This window comes from Myotis daubentonii, chromosome 9, assembly GCF_963259705.1.
Source record: "Myotis daubentonii chromosome 9, mMyoDau2.1, whole genome shotgun sequence".
Taxonomy (NCBI): domain Eukaryota; kingdom Metazoa; phylum Chordata; class Mammalia; order Chiroptera; family Vespertilionidae; genus Myotis; species Myotis daubentonii.
In genome coordinates this window covers 9,617,953-9,634,778 of record NC_081848.1, presented here as the reverse complement: position 1 = coordinate 9,634,778, position 16,826 = coordinate 9,617,953, and the positions used below count along the sequence as shown (strand labels likewise).

Below are 16,826 nucleotides of genomic sequence, written 5' to 3'. Positions count from 1 at the left end.
TGACACATAGTGAGTGCCTCATATGTGCTAGTCATTAGGATTTAGCCAGCCAGCTCAAGGCCCGTCCCGTAGGTCTCAGCTTCCTGTGAGCAAGAATCAGTGAGTGGTGGCCAAAGGTGCAGAGAGGGGACCTGGAGTCCGGTCCTCTCTCTCTACTAAATCACCAGGTGACTTTGGACAAGTCCCTTTTCCTGTTGGACCCCAATCAGAACCTTTGCGATTAGAACCTTTCCTTTCACATTTGGTTGATTTAGTCGTTTTTTACGTAATTGTCTCCTCTGTGGACAAGCCTGACGGGCCTCCCAAGACAGCATAGGAGAGAGCACAGGCTATGCCACCAAGGATCTGCCTCTGCTCCCGGCTCCGCACCCGAGTGGTGAACTCAGCCCAGCTCCCTCCTCCATGACTGGACGGAAGCTACCCCTTTCCTAGGAGCCTTAAGAACAATTCATGAGCAAAGTACTTGACCGCAGTAGGTGTTCTAGAGACAGTGGCTACCAACACATCCCCTGAGCGTCTGAGTCAGCTGCCCTGACTGCCTTCTCGGGCAGTTACTCCTGAAGCTGGGAGGAAGGCTGCGTAGTTTCCTCCAGAGAGACCGGTGGGGGCGGGGAGCCCACGCTCCTGGAGGCGGGGACTTGTCAGTCCTGTTCACCAGGGTCCCCGGGGTCCAGAGTCCAGCACAGAGCCTGGCACACGCTAAGGGTCTACAGGAAAGAAGGAAGAGGATGTGGAAGGTCCAGACTAGGTCCCAGGGCCGTGAAAGCAGCCCCAAAATCCTAGTCCAGGAGAGGCTGCAGGTGCGGGGTGCGCATGTGGGCAGGGGGGCCTGCAACTCTCCCAGCGATGCCAAAAGGTAGGCTCGGTTTATGCCAGGGAAGCCCTTCCATCCCCTCCTCCCCCTCAGGGCATTCAGCCCCTGCCCACCTGGTCAGCGCTGCATCTGAGGCACAGGGACCCCTGTGCCCAGACCTGGGAGGGGCCCTGGAACGTGCCCTCCAAGAGCCTGAGAGAGGACAGTGCCACCAGAGGTTTCCTGTCTCCACACTCACAGCAGCTGCACTGCCGGGCACCGAGCTTAAATGCCAGCATTTGGTTTTCTGCCTGACAGCAGAGAAGAGGGCAGCACGGAGAAGGAGCAGGGTTATAATTAGCCTGCTGTGCTGTGAGCACAGCGTGGGTACTGCCCTGCCCGTGTCACCGTCACCTGAGTGGGCTTTCCTGCTCCTCTTTTCTCCTGTTGGTAGAGGCCCAGGTGCATCTCCTGTCCTGACTGCGCAGGGAGGGGGAGGGGGCTGCCCCAGACTTCAAAGCCCGCTGTGTGAGCGTGGGGGCCTGCATATAAACGGAGGTGTGGGGTGTGGATGTGCAGGGGGGTATGGGTGTGTGTGTGTGTGTGTGTGTGTGTGTGTGTGTGTGTGTGTAAGGGGGAGGTATGAGTGTGTGCGGTGGGGGCAGGGAAGGGAGGCAAAATGCTCCTGCGAATAGCTGGACTCCTCCTATCCCATCATTCCGAGGCTATATCCTTACAGCCCCTCCCCAGCCCACTCCGGGGTTCCTGACAGCCTAGCCCAGACTTCCCTTCCTTCATTCTCCAGGTATAACAAGGAGCAGAAATGTCGTCCCTGTTTTACCAGGTCATTGTCTTTGCCACTGATACTAGCGGACACTTATCGGGCCCCTACCTTGCGCCACACACCATTGTGGGCACTGAAGGAGCCACCTGGTTCCCCAGATACATGGGCCAGAGCAGGACCAGACGCTGAGCCGAGTGGCCTGGGCAAGTCACTCCCCTTTTCTGAGGCTTGGTCTCCTTGTTGGTAAAATGGGGGTCTCAGGTGATCACACAAATGTTTTACAGATAAAAAGTTGAAGTGCCCTAACCGGTTTGGCTCAGTGGATGGGGCGTTGGCCTGCTGACTGAAGGGCCCCAGGTTCAATTCTGGTCAAGGGCATGTACCTTGGTTGCAGGCACATCCCCAGTAGGAGGTGTACAGGAGGCAGCTGATCGATGTTTCTAACTCTCTATCCCTCTCCCTTCCTCTCTGTAAAAAAATCAATAAAATGTATTTTTTTAAAAAAGTTGAAGCACTTAGTGTAGGTTGGTCATCTTTCTTCTAGCATAGTTCTTGGCACAAAGTGACTTTATGTGTCTCAGAGTGAGGCCAGGGCCAAGGGCCTTGGACGTTATGGGCGTGACTCCCTTTGTTGCCCCTCTTCCTGCCCACATCCCAGGCAGAGACCACAGACCCCCCCAGCTGCCGTCTGTGCTGTGGCCTGGCCTCCCCCAGGAGAGCCGAGCTACCGAGCCCGAGCTAATCTCCCTCTTCTGTCACCATCATTTTGCTTTGTCCGCAGGTGGTGGGCGAGTGGAGATTCAGCAGGATTCACTGTGACATCTTTGTCACTCTGGACGTCATGATGTGCACAGCAAGCATCCTGAACCTGTGTGCCATCAGCATCGACAGGTGAGCCCAGGCCTTCCACTTTCAGGCTGCCCACCTCGCCTTCAGAGTCAGGCTCTGTCTATGATGCCATGTGGCTGGCTTTGTGCCTGTGAGGCAGTGTGTTTGTGTGCATGTGTGCCTATGTGTATACACACAAGCACATATGTGTAGGTGCATGCGTGTGTGGCTAGGAAAGTACGTCCTATGGACAGTGATGCTGCTAAGACTACAGCCTGGTACATGGGAGGAAGCAGTTGATTCTGACTGGAGCCCCAGTTCTGTCACTTTCTACTTGAGTGACCTTGGGCAGATTGTGGAGGTTCTTGGGATGCTACTTTCATTGTCCAGACACAAGGATGACGATGCCTACCCATTGAAGGTATGGTGTCTGCTTATGCATTTATGTCCAGCACAGGGCATGTGCCCAGGGGGCCCAGGCTCTGCTCACCTTGTTGAGCTGTATCTGTGGAGCCTTTCACTGATTCGTACACACAGGCCACATGGGCTCCCAAAGGCCCCACCCCTACTCCCTTTGGAAGATGACACGAGCTAATTCCTCTACCCAGCACTTCCTGTACTGGGTAGAGGAATATGAGGGTTCATACATGATTCCTGTTGTTATTGTTTCTGCTGAATGGGCTTAACCCTTGCTCTAGGGCAGTGGTCAGCAAACTCATTAGTCAACAGAGCCAAATATGAACAGTACAATGACTGAAATTCCTTTTGAGAGCCCAATTTTTTAAATTTAAACTATATAGGTAGGTACCTTGTTATTAGCTTAATTAGGGTACTCCTAAGGCTTAGGAAGAACCACACTCAAGGGGCCAAAGAGCTGCATGTGGCTCACAAGCCGCAGTTTGCCGACCACGGCTCTAGGGTTCTGGCTACCAGTCCATCAACAAACACTTCCATCTCTGGTGGGCTCAGCGCAGGTGGAGTAGGTGGGGTTTCAAAGGCACAAAGAGCCAGGCCATGAGATCCAAGTGGCGGGACTGGGGTAAAATATGGCCGAGGATTAATGGTAGCCAGTTAGTCATCAAGCAGTCAGTTGGGCAGCAACATTGTCCTCGCTGTCTGAACTGGGGACAAGAAGGAGGATTGATTTTAGAGCAAATAGGTGGGCTTCATGGAGGGGGACAAGTTGTCCACCCCCAAAGAGTGGGTGTCTCTGGTTGTGCATGTTGTGGAGTGAGGGGTCTCCCCTACCGGTTCCCTTGCAGGTACACGGCTGTGGCCATGCCCATGCTCTACAACACGCGCTACAGCTCCAAACGCCGAGTCACTGTCATGATTGCCATCGTCTGGGTCCTGTCCTTCACCATCTCCTGTCCGATGCTCTTTGGACTCAACAACACAGGTGAGACCTGCCTCTGCCTGCCAAGGGCTCAACTGGCCTCAGTGCAGGATTCCATGGGGGCCTGATTGCCACCCTGGATGGACTAAGGCCAGGGTGGGTCTCCTGGGCCAAGCCTGACTCCATGTGCTTCCTGATTGGGCCAGAAAGGAGTAATGAATGGTCTGGGGCACAATGGAGTTGGGTGAGGGGTGGGAATAATGATTCAGGAGGATATCTGGCCATTTTCAACTTTGTTTATTAGATTTAACAGGCCAGAGAACCTCACAAACTGCATGTGTGTTCCTGTTGCATGTGTGCGCACACTTGGGGAGGCTACTGGGCCTCTTCACTCTTGGCCATGGTATTTGTGTAGTGAGGCTGCAGCCCCAGGGCCAGCTGAGCTCAGGCCAGGTCTCGGCCCCCTGGGGCAGGAAAGGTAGAAACAAGCTGGAGGCTGGCACACCATGGCCTGCCCTTCGCGAGGCAGCTGGAACAACTCAGGCAGAAGAAGCACCGTGCCTGCCTGCTGGTGTGGCCTCGAGCTCACTCTCGTCAAAGAGTCAAGAGCAATGCGGGGGTGCCTCTGGAGACCACTGCAGGGCAATAGTGCACAATGAAGCCATGAAGCGTTGGTACAAAGCTAACTCTTGTGGGAATTGCAAGAAGCGGGAACAGGCCTCAATATGCTCGGATTAATCTGGAGAGGCCCTGAGATAGCGGACAGACATCTACTAGACCTGGAGGGAGCTTGGGAACACAGGTGAGTTCAGCAAACAGAACCCAGTGACCTTGCCCCTAAAATTAAAAGGTTCCAGACCTCCCCTCCAGCATCCAGGAAAGGCTAAAATAATAGCTTACTTTCTTAAAATAAATTTCATTGGGCATTTTTCCCAAACATCCTGGCTCCACTTGTGTGCTCATAGGTGGCAGAACTAATGCCGGTGTAGTAAGGGAATATTAATGGAAAAACTTGGAAGCGGTCCATCATAGCTTAGCTTTTTGCTCACGGTTGTTTAATGCTCTGACTTAGGCTGTGCATTTGCTTGCATCTAGCCCTTCCAGGCCACCGTAGAAGTCTAGTATAGTCTCTGTACCCATGCCCTGCCCCTTTGGTGGAGGGGCCACACTCTGGCCCCTGGGCCTGCTGACCCACCCTCCTGGTGCTCTCCCTCCTCCAGAACAGAGCGAGTGCATCATCGCCAACCCCGCCTTCGTGGTCTACTCCTCCGTTGTCTCCTTCTACGTGCCCTTCATCGTCACCCTGCTGGTCTACATCAAGATCTACATAGTCCTCCGGAGGCGCCGGAAGCGGGTCAACACCAAGCGCAGCAGCCGGGCTTTCAGGGCCAACCTGAAGGCCCCACTCAAGGTCCCAAGATCCCCCTCCCCTCCAAGGTCCCCACTTAACCATCACTGAGGTGGGTCATCTAGTGCTCAGTGGGGACCTGGGACACCGCAGCAGGAGGGAGTCCAGGATGGGGAGCTCTGAGCAGGCTTGGACCTCAAAGGCTTGGACCTCAGTGAAGGGACTTGGATCTCCAGGAGTGGGAGGTGGGAGGGTGGAGGGAATGACCTGGAAGAAGTCGTTGCTTGGAGATCTTTATGTGAACACAGCAGCCCTTGGCACCCTCCTGGGCTCCTCTCCTCTTTTCTTCACTTCTCCTTTCCTCACTCTGATCCCTCTGTCTCCCTTTCCCTCCCTCGGATATCTCCATCCCATCTCCTTACTTCCCACACTCTCCCTCCTCCCTTCTGCACACAACTCCTCCCTCCTCCCCTGCTGTTGCCTACTTCTCCACTCTGTCTCCCTCTAACCGCCCTTCCCTCATTTCTTGTGAATTCTCTCTGCTCAGCCCTCCCCGAGGAAGACAGTATGTGGGCATGGAAGGAACAAGAGCTTGGGGGTTAGACACATCAGGTTCAAATCCTGGCACTGCCACTTTCGCTGAGTGACCTTGGGCAACTTGCTTAACTTCTCTAAGCCTCCGTTTCCTCATCTGTCAAGTGGGACTCATAATACCGACCTCACAGGGATGTCTTGAGGATTCAGTGTGAGAGAGATGTGAGCCTGCTTAGCATGGCGCCAGACCCTTGGCAGGTGCTCCATAAAAGTCAGGGCTCGTTTGTCTCTCGTCCTGCCCACCTCTTGCCTCCTGACCTCGATTGCTTCTTCAGGCCCCTAGCCTCCTGCTCCCTGCCCTCCTCTGAGCCCCTGTGCCCAGCCTGACTACCCAGCACTGGGTCTCTGTGCCCGCCCTCCTCCCCGTGATGACCAGTGTGCTGGCTCACTCCACAGGGCAGCTGCACTCACCCCGAGGACAGGAAACTCTGCACCGTTATCATGAAGTCTAATGGCAGTTTCCCTGTGAACAGGCGAAGATTGGTAAGTGCTTAGGCCAGAACCCACAGCCCGGTCTGCCCGCCTCGAGGGAAATCCCTGCCATGATTCTCAGAAACCTCCCCAGCTGCTCAAAGGGATAAGCACCTTCTTGGCTCCCTCACAGAAGGAGGCCCGACTCACCACACACACCTCACTACAGGCATGTGCAGGGCAGCTCAAGGCTGCAAGGCCCAGAGAGGTCTCCTAACACAAAAGAATGTTTGGGAGAAAGAACTTGGCCTTAATAACAAGATAAAAATAATAATAATGGCTATTGCCATTCATTGAACACCTACCATATTCCTAGTATCTCATCAAATCCTCACAGCAACCCTGGGAGGTAAGTCTTATTGGTCATGTCCACCTTCGTTTTGCAGAAGAGGAAACAGAGGCTCAGAGAGGTTGGGTAACTCCCCTAAAGCTGAGTAGTTAGTGAGAGAGCACATAACCGAACCCAGACTCCTGTGACTCTGAAATCCACGCCTCTGCTGTGCTTTGCACTTGTGTGAGCTGCCCAGGTTCTGGGGCTGGAGGCTGGGTGGGCACTAGGGGAGGAGGGAGCTGAGCAGCCGTAGGGCTGGTGTGAAGTGCAGCCTCTAAGGAGAGCCCAGAGGTGCAGAATCACAGCAAACCCCCGTGGTAGTAGCAGCAGGGTCCAAGCAGCAGGTGTCCCCTTCCCTGGGTGGTTCAGGAAACCCACCGAGGGCCACACGTGGAGTCCAGCCCAGGTGTCCTCAGGGAGCAGGGCCCCTACCATTTACCTGCACAGCAAGAGCAGGACTCAGAGGAGCCGTTTAGGAGGGATTCAGGATGGGGCCGAGGTAGTGTCCCAGGTATACCACCTGGGCATACAGAGAGGCTGCATTTCAGTTCAGGCTGAGAACCTGAGGCCTAGAACAATGGAACCTAAGGTAGAACCTGGGAGGCCCTCCAGACCAGACCAGCAGGGAGGGTGTGGGGGCCCAAGAGCAATGGAGCCATGTGAGGGCTGCTGCAGGTGCTGCAGGTAAGCCTGCAGGGAGAACAGCAGTGCCCTCTATGCAGTTTGAGCATGAGCTCCTATGGGCAGGCCCAGGACATGCATCAGCAATTTATCCCCAGCAGCTAGCTCAGCACCCTGCACTTAGCTAGAGCTCAGTAAATATTGCTCAGTGATTAAAAAAGAAGTGCCTGGGTAGTAACCCCACCCCAAATGGTTATGTGGTTACCGAGGACACATAAGGATTGCAAGTGCCTGGGTAGTAACCCCACCCCAAATGGTTATGTGGTTACCAAGGACACATAAGGATTGCTCTGGGATAGGGGCCCAGATGACCGCACAGGCAGGGACTGCTGTGGGTCCTGGGTCCTATACCCAGACAGCCCTGCCTCTGGGTGATTGTCCTTGCCTCTCTGTGACCTGTGGTGCTGGCAGACATCTGAAGAGGGAGGTAGGGAAGAGCCGGGAGGCCTGTCGAGGCCAGCTAGGGCCAGGTAGGCCAGGTGCGGCTGGGTGGCTCCTGCTTGAGACTTGCCTAGCTTTACCTGAGCTCTCTGCCTGGTGCAGGAGGCTGCGCGCAGAGCCCAGGAGCTAGAGATGGAGATGCTCTCCAGCACCAGCCCACCCGAGAGGACCCGGTACAGCCCCATCCCGCCCAGCCACCACCAGCTGACCCTCCCCGACGCGTCCCACCACAGCCTCCACGGCACTCCTGACAGCTCTGCCAAACCCGAGAAGAATGGGCATGCCAAAGACCACCCCAAGATTGCCAAGATCTTTGAGATCCAGTCCATGCCCAATGGCAAAACCCGGACCTCGCTTAAGACCCTGAGCCGCAGGAAGCTCTCGCAGCAGAAGGAGAGGAAAGCCACCCAGATGCTGGCCATCGTGCTTGGTGAGTCGGCCCTGCTGCCGGCCACACTCAGCTCTGCCCAGCCCTGGCCGAGGGAGGGGCTCCTTATTGCAGGTTCCATTACCTGCCACCCTCTTCCCAGCCCGCATTGGCGAGTCGTGGGACTGGCACTTTCTCAGGCCCAGGCCAAGCCTGTGGATGCATCCTATTAGGTAGACTCCATAATTATGCTCAGCTTACAGATGGAGCAATTGAGGTTCAGGATGGTCCTATAAGTTGACCAACGAGGACCCACAATTAAACTTAGGGAGTCTGACTCAAGAGCATGTGAACTTGACCAGTCTACCATCATCACCCAGAACCTCATAACCCCGGCAAGCCACTTCCCCTCTAGTCCCATCAGTCGAGTAGATTACTTCTCAAGGCTGTGTGGTCATCAATGGTAGACGGTGGGGAAAGCTGTTTATAAACTGGGCAACAGAGCACACAGGCGTTATCATTATGATCTTTATTAATATTGCTATTCCCGAGGAATTAGGAAACTCAGTCCCCCTGCGCTTAACCAAGACCCTAAGGGACCAGAGTTGTAAGTAATTTAAAGAAGGGATGTGAGAGAGCCCGATCCGAATGAGGGCATGGCTGTCAGCGGGCCCTGTCCACAAGGCAATGCTTTCAAATGAAAGTCCCTTAGAAAACCAGATGCTAAAGGTCAAAAATCTGGGCGGGATTGATGTGGGTGGCTGGGAACAGGAAGGACTGATGTGACCCTGTCCTCCAGGTAGCACCCGGCTAGTGTATGACACCCTCACGCCCACCTGGGTAGTGTGTGCCACCTCCACGCCCACCGACAGCTCTGTGATGTGCGTGGGACCGGTGTAACTATCCTCGTTTCACAAATGAGGGCACAGGGTCACAGCAGGTCGATCGTGCCGCTGGGAGCGACTGAGCAGGGTTCAAGCTGGACCCTCTGCTCCAGTCCACAGGGTCTCTGCCCGGCAGTCCTGCCCTCACAGGCACCTCTCCCTCTCAGGGACCCCAATGTCCCAGCAAAGTATCCTGTGCACACGATGCCTTGACACCCAGGATCCCACCCCAGCAAGTCGGCAGAGTGGGTGGGACGGACGTCGGTCTGGGCTGGGGTCTGCAGCATGCAATCCAGGGGCCCGCTGAGTGCAGGCCCTCCCAGCGATCTTCCCCCGCCCTGGGCCAGCCTGACCCCACCCTCTCCCCCAGGCGTGTTTATCATCTGCTGGCTGCCCTTCTTCATCACACACATCCTGAACATTCACTGTGACTGCAACATCCCGCCTGTCCTGTACAGCGCCTTCACGTGGCTGGGCTATGTCAACAGCGCCGTGAACCCCATCATCTACACGACCTTTAACATCGAGTTCCGCAAGGCCTTCATGAAGCTCCTGCACTGCTGACCCGCTGCCCGCCTCCCTGCCAGGCGCCGGCCGCAGTCCCTAGGAGCCCTGGGCGGGAGGGTGTGGGGTGGACTTCCCTTTGCCTGGCAGGCCCCGTAGTGTTAGCTCGACACCACGCCCCACACTGTCGGAATACCCTCACTCTGCCAGGGCAGTGTAGAGAGCCAGGCGTGGTGCCAGCCCTTGGGCTGGACCCGGTGGCTCAGGGGCAGCTCACAGAGCTCCCCTCCCACTTCCAGACCCTTCTCTTTGGCACCAAAGACAGGGCAGCCCACTCTGGCCTTTCTCGGGAGCTGGTGTTGCAGGAGCCAGAGTCAGGCTGGAGGCTGCGCCCTCTGCTGGGCTCAGCCTGGTCCCCACAGGTTTGTGCTGGAGGGGACGGTGGGGAGGCATGGACGCTTCGTAGCCCACGAGGCCCACACCAGGGCTGTTGCCAAGGCCCCAGCTAACCTCCTTCTGGGGACACCCATGTAAATACCAGACCACAGAGTGACCCCCAGGGGAACCCAAGCCAAAAGTCTCCACTCTCCCGCCGACAGGAGCCTCTGCTTCCCTCAGAGACCACCCCTCAGCTCACCCTGCCGCCTCCTGACGGACTCAGGTGAACTTCTTGTAGCAAATGTTAGCCAGCCTGGGGTAGGGGTGAAGATGGCTGGGGCCTGGATGGGGGTGTCTGAGGTTCTTTGGGGGCTGCCTCCTGCCATACTATGCCACAAAACCACTTCCCTTTTCCTTTGCCTCGTCTCTTTTCCCTCCCCCTTCCCTCCCACTGCCTGGGCCTTGGAGGAGCCCTGCTGAGGGAGGAGCCCTGGCCTGGCCCTCCTGAGGGAGGATGGGAAGCTGCAGTTGGGGGAGCCCCCAGCCCCAGGCTCTGTAACATCACTACACATGCTCCACACCAATAAAACTTTGACAAGTCACCTGGCGGCCCCGTGGGGACGGACACGGTGCCAATGGGCACGCGCCACCTTGTCCTTCGCCTCAGAGGCAGCCAAGCCCTGTGTCTGTGCGGGGAGGGTGGAGAGGCACCCTGCACACCCTCCAGGAAAGGGTGGGGGGAAGAAGAAAGGAAGAGGCCCCTGGAGGACCAGGGAGGTGTGTGTACCTGTGTCTCCCCTCCTCCCGCCTTCTCCTCTCAAGCCGCTGAGTGCCCTCCGTCCTGCTACTGGGTGGCCCTGACCCTCAGCCGTCAGCCAAGATGAAGGCAAGAACATTTCCCGTGGGAATCCCAAGCACACCGTGGGCTCCCCTAACCGCCAGAGTGACAGGGGCTGCCAGAGGGAAGCCAGGCTGTCCCCACATCCCGCTCCCCCGCTCCAGGGCCCAGCACCCTAGAGGATCGATCCTCAGACCTCTCGCCCCCCAGGGCAGAGGCTCCGTGGAGAAGGTGGCCTTCGTGGTGCCGCTGTGCTGTGTCTGTCTGCCCCTTGCCCCTCTTCCGTGTCACGTCAGGGCCCTGTTTAGGGCAAGTTCAGGAAGCAGGGAGGCCCTGAAGGACGTGGCCTGGTCCCTCCCACTCTGCCTCCAATCCAATCACAGCTCCGAGCCTTCTGGGGCCATGACCCAGCAAGAGAAACAACCCCATGAAGAAGAAATATTCTCAACTTCTTGAGAATAACAGCAGTGATGACAAACAAGGAGCCGGCACCCACGGCCCAGCTCGGGAGCTGTCAGGGCATAATTTGCATGCTAAATGCAATATTTTTAGCACCGAAGTTCGGAGCACTTAACTTGCCCTGAACACTTAATGATGGACTGGGATCTTCTCCTTGAACCTGAACGTGGCCCTGAGCTCTGGGAGAGGCTCCTGTCCCCAGGAGCACCCGGATCCCAGAGGTGAGCAAAACAGTCCCTCATCTTGCTGGGGGTTCGATAGCCCAGTGCCCACCTTCTGGGGGAGGCACCAGATCCCAAGGGGGCTAGAAGTGCCAAGGGCCTCTCAGCTGCTGACACCCACACCGTAGCCAACATACCCACAGCACACGCTCGCCCACACCACACACTCAGTCTGCAAAAGATTTTGACCTGGATGGAGATGAAAAGCTCATCTTGTCATTAGAAATCTTACGAGATCATATGGGTTTATCAGATGTGGTTATTGGAAGAGATGACAAAGGGAGGGAGAGAGGAAAATGGGAAGGAAGGAAGGGAGGGAAGGAGGAAAGGACAGAGAAGGAGAGGGGAGGGAGGCCGCCTCAGAGCTGCTCGGAGGGGCTGTGGCAGGGAGGAGAGGGGAATAGGGCAGGCATGGGCGGGAGGAGGGACAGGAAAGTGCCTACAGCTGTCATGCAGCTTCAAGTCTCTGCCAGACAGCAGACTGACAGCTAGAGTGGGCAGGGGGCGGGCTGGCCCCACCCCTTCCCCCCTCAGTACTTCAGGGGCAAAGGAATGAGTGTGGGGCCCAGGAACGCCAAGGTGGAAGGGGGTGGCCCAGGTTCTGGCTCTTTCCCAGGAGGCCCTGACATGGCCCCTTTGCCTTGACAGCAAGGGCGGAAAGGGAGCCGGAGGCTGGGCAGGCTACCGACCTCTGACTCTCTCTTCTCTCTGCTTTCCCCTGTGCCTGTCTTTTTTGTAGACTGAGTTTTAATCAAAGAAGCATCCATCTGCCTTGATAGCAGGTGCAGGCCCCCCACCTCCCCAAGAGCATGGCAAGGAGGCGCTCCTAAGGGCAGGCCTCTCTGCTCAGACGCGGCGGGGCAACCGCGTGTGTCCTCTCAGGTGCCCGCACGTGGCTGTGAGTCTTCAAAGCTTTGGCCCTTATTCTTCCCCTGGGGGTTCCTGAGGAGTCCCAGGTGGCCATGGGCTGGGGAGATGTCCTGGGCACTGAGAAGGCAAATAGTGCAGGAAAAACTCTACCCCTTCATCCATCCATCCATCCATCCACCCAGCTGTTGTCTTAGCGAATGTTTATTGAGCCACTGTTGTGCTCCAGGCCCTGAGCAAGGTGCTGAGAATAAAATGGTGAAGAGGTGGACAGGGTCCCTGCCTTCTCGAAGCTCACGGGACAGTGGACAATGGGCATGAATCACGAGGTAATGGCAGAGCTCCACATCCCCGGGCAGAGCTCTGGCTGGGTGTGGAGACCCAGCACCAGGGCACCGTTTTCCGAGTGGCGACGATGCCGTGGGATGCAGCGGCCCCGGTGGGCCTTGGCCTGGAGCAAGGAGGTAGGGAATTAGAGGACTTCCTGAATGGCAGATCAGGAGGCCCCCGAGAGAAGCGACTGCTGCCCCTGCTTCCTGTGGCCTGCGGACAGGGGCAGCCAATTGCCAGCAACCAGGACGTGAGGACTGGCCGGCCTTGGGGACATTGGAAATGCGCCCACTTCTCTGATCCCTTCCCACACCACCCCTGTCCCAGGGATGCCTGCCCAGCCTGTGGCCCACCGCTGCCCTGCCCTTCCAGCCCTAGCGCCCAGGCTGAGTCTGTGGCTTTGACTCCCATCTAGGCAGGGCCATAGGGGGCCTGGCCCCACGTGACCCCTGTCCTCACACCTCCAGGGGACGGTCCATATACTCCTGGGATAGAGGGTGGTGGCCTGGGTGGCAGGCTGGCCTTTGAACCCAGTCTTCTGACTATTGTCTTACATTGTCCGTTCCACCCACTTCCTGACCAGCCCTGAGCAAAGTGGGAGGAGGCTTGTATGGACAGAGCATTTTTAAAAAGGGAGGTAGAGAAAGAAACCCATTCCGGACTAGGCTTTCAGGGGCCATCCTTGGGGTGCCTGTGACCAGCTGCTACAGCAAATGAGTGTGTGTGTGGGGGGGGTGGGGGTGGGGGGGTTGCTTGGCAGGGGCACAGCATCTAGTGTGGCTTCAGCAGCCAGAGGCAAGTCAGGGCACCCGTTCCTGAAGGTCTCTGCCAACCAGCTGCCCTGGCTCTGGTCCTGGGGTTCCGGGGAAGCAGAAGCTGGTGACGAGAGAACAGACCATCTTCCGAGGGGGGTCCCACCCTGGCTTTTTAGGGTTCTGGGTCAGGGAGAAGGGGGCGGTGATAAGAACACTTTCCCACTCCCTCTCCTACCCCAGCTCTGCCGTAAAGCTGGTGTGAGCTGCGGGCAGAGCATGCGGCCTGGAGGGCGGCGGGAGGGGCCTCACGTCCACCAGCAATGCTGCAGGGCCACGGCCCTTGTGTGGGCTTTCTCCCGTCTGCACACCTGGCTTCTGTCCCGAAACCTGGAGGTGTGTGTGGGGCCGGAGCGAGGGAGGCAGCCTACCTGGCATCTGGGGGCAGCTGCTGCTGGTGAAGTGAGGGACGGGTCAGGTACAGGGAGGGGCTGGGATTTGGTAGGAACAAAGCTCTGGCAGCAGACCTTCTGGGTTTTTCTGATGAGGCTCAACTCCAAACTTTCCACCCTGTCCGCCCCCTGAGAGCATGGTCTGTGGAGGCCGGGCTCCGGCCGCCACCCCCCCCCCCCCCGCCACTGCCCCCGCCCCCCATCCAGGGCTGGGAAATCCTGGGGTGGGCAAGAGAGGGCGGAAGCTGCCTGGAGGAGACACGTGCCAGGTCTAGTGCTGCTCTGTGACCCCTAGCCTGAAACGCCGACCTGACCCCAGTCCTGCTACGCACCCAAGCGCGGGGTCCACCCCTCCCACAGCTTCTGTACTGCGGTGGACAACAGGAGGTTTACAGTGTGAGTACTTGAAACACAGGGTTTATTCTTGTATTATTATTTACTAATTATTGTATTATTGCCCATACAAACAATTGTTTGCCTATTTTTGCCCTCGCCTGTATTATCTTCCGGCCCTTCTCCGGGCAGGCTGAGCCCTCACTGCTCTGCCCGGCTGAAGACCGAGTAGGGACCAACACCAGCCCTGGCCCCACCCTCCGTGGTGGATGCAGACACGGCTCCCCTGCTTTGCTTACGCTAAGCCCACTGGCTGGGTCCAGAGCTCAGGGTAATCCCATCTACGGATGGTCATTGGGGCTACGTGGCAGCGGGCACGGCCCACAGTGGGCTCCCCGCCCTGCAGCTGGCCTGATGCGCCTTGAGGTGTGTCCCAGGTGGTGCCATGCTGCCCTGCAGCACGTTGCCCTGCAGCATGCAGCCCCTTCCTCCCCGGGGTGGGCCAGCAACGGAAAATAGCAGTGGCTCCTCTGAGCATCCACCAAAAGGCTCCCCAAAGCTGGCTTGTCGGAGCCCCCCTCCAAGAGAAAAGTTCCTCTGACTTGGGAGAAACTGCAAGAAGCGAACATGTTGAGCGCTTGCTAACTGCTCCCCCTTCTGACCCACAAGGCGTCCGATTCTCCTGTGACCACCACCAGTGAGATAAGCAGCTGGCTGTGGCTGTGCACCAGGCTCAGAAAGTTCCAGCAACTTGAGGTCACCACTAGCAGGTGGCACAGCAGGATTGGCATCCAGGTCCCCCTGTCTTCAAAGCCCGTATCTCCCCACGTCGCAGGCCCCCAGAGCTCCCCTCCCCAGCCTCAGTCCAGCTTAGCCACCACCCTCTGTCTCTTACTTTACAGCCACAACCCCGCAGCCATCATCAGAGTCAGTAGGCCTGGATGGCATGCCTAGAGGGCTGGGATGCAGAAATAAGCACGGGCAGGGATGTGCTCATCCCGAGAGGGAAGGCGCTCTCTGAACCTCACTGCAGGGGGCGTAGATACAGAGCGACCCTCTCTAGCCAGCAGTCAGCGAAGGCTTCCTGGGTGGGGATAGGCACGCTGGATCTTGAAGAGTATAGACTGCTCTGTGGATGCTTACATTTAACTCACTGAAGTGGAGAATGTGCTCCTTCAGTTGCACCAGCCACATTTCAAATGCTCGCAGCAGCACGCGGACCTGGTGGCTGTCCTCTCGAACAGCCTCAGACAGAGAGCGTTTCCACCCTCCCAGGAAGTTCTGTGGGGCAGGCTGGTCTACAATAACTCCTAGGCTAGGAGTTTAGGTACCTTCCCCTAATGGGAGGGAGGAGGGGTGAGGAGCAGGCTGGCGGAGGGCAAGGGAATGCTCAGTTTGGACCACGGCGAGCGTAAAAGGTTAATATCACATCCAACTGGAGATTGAGGCGTTCCTATCCTCCTCAACCCCAATCTCCCTAAACAGGGTTTGCAATTCAACTGGACACCCTCTCCTTGGGAATTTCAAGGGCCTCACTAACATCCAATCCTAAACATCACTAGGAAACTGCTAGGAGGCAGCCGTTGAAGTGGGTGCAGAGTGGATGCTAGGTGTGTCTGTGTCTGGACTCAAGGTGGATGCTGGGTCTGCCTGGAAACGGGGTGGCTGGAAAGAGACAAGAAGGTGCTAGCAGGCAATGAAGGGCGATGCTGGCCGGAGCCCGTCTAAAACCCCCAGCTCCGTTATCTCTTGGAGGAAAGAAGTAGAGGAAGCAGGGGTCTTAGGACCTCAACCTGGGCCCTGGGATCCTCAAGGTTGAAATGCTTCCTAGAGATAGTCTTGTCAGAATCTCATGAGATCCCTGCCATCCATAGGGCAATAAGTGCAGAAGGATGACCTAACTCTTCTAACTCCTTTCTTTCAAGGTTTTTCCTCAAACCCTTTCCAATAGAGTAAGACAGACACCACTGTTCCTCTGCGGCTCTCCCCTGACCACTCCCGGGGATCAATCTGGGCTCTCCTGGTGTGAATATGTAGCCCACATCCCTTCTCTCACTCACTCCCAACCCTCGACTTGGAGCCAGACCCAGACCTCAGGGCACAAGAGGCAAACAGCACTGAGCCCCGCCCCTTCCCTCTTCCACTCCAGCTCGTTCTGGGAAAGACAGAACTCCCGGGACATTTTTAACTACAAGCCGTGCCTCAGGCTTAGTCTCAGGGAGAACAAGGAGAATGGGCCAAGAGGCTAGCAAGGAGCAGGAGGATGGAACCGTCTACTCAGTGCCCCCTGCCCCCGTCCTTAAGACTCCCCACTCATCCTACCAGGAGAGGAAAAGGCTGCAGGCCAGTGTCTGTCTTCCTGGATCCCTAAGGAATGGCACAGAGAGAAGCCACAGGTCGCCCCCTGGTGGGTATTCTCAGCCCTGGCTGCTCTCCACCTAACGCCTGGATGCTGTCCCGGAGACTCTGGGTAGCGCCAGATATTTAATAAGCCGCTCTAACAACCCCCTCATACACTTCCCCCGGGAGATTCTAGTGTGCTAGGGCACACCCAGCTCAGAGCTGCTGGGGTCTCTGTGGGGCTCTAGGCTGCGGCATGGTGGGGTGAAGTGTCCGGGACCCATGAGCTGGCACCACAATCCAGAGACCACAGGATGGGAGACGAGATGCTCCCAGCTCTGCTGAAGATGACGCATGAGCTTGGCATGTACATGGGCAACAGGTGTCTGCTTTGCCGCCCTCATGCCACACTGAGGTAAGCCTGCCAGCTAAGGGCCCTGCATGCAGCCGGGACGGGTGGCACGCAAAGGTGGACCAGCCAACTGGCTGAGGAT

General features: G+C 57.1%; 1 protein-coding gene across 2 annotated transcripts in view; it reads left to right on the top strand.

Annotated features, from left to right (window-relative positions):
• Positions 1-10,455, top strand: part of DRD2 (dopamine receptor D2) — a 64,912-nt gene extending 54,457 nt beyond the window's left edge. The window contains exons 3-8 of one of the 2 annotated variants that reach the window (XM_059707915.1): positions 2,359-2,468; positions 3,668-3,804; positions 4,962-5,152; positions 6,080-6,166; positions 7,710-8,037; positions 9,229-10,455. In XM_059707915.1, coding sequence (XP_059563898.1) covers positions 2,359-2,468; positions 3,668-3,804; positions 4,962-5,152; positions 6,080-6,166; positions 7,710-8,037; positions 9,229-9,422 — 1,047 coding nt within the window. In that variant the 3' untranslated portion in view covers positions 9,423-10,455. The remainder of the gene's footprint in view (positions 1-2,358; positions 2,469-3,667; positions 3,805-4,961; positions 5,153-6,079; positions 6,167-7,709; positions 8,038-9,228) is intronic. The other variant, XM_059707916.1, reaches the window with a different exon arrangement.
• The last annotated feature ends 6,371 nt before the right edge of the window (positions 10,456-16,826 follow it).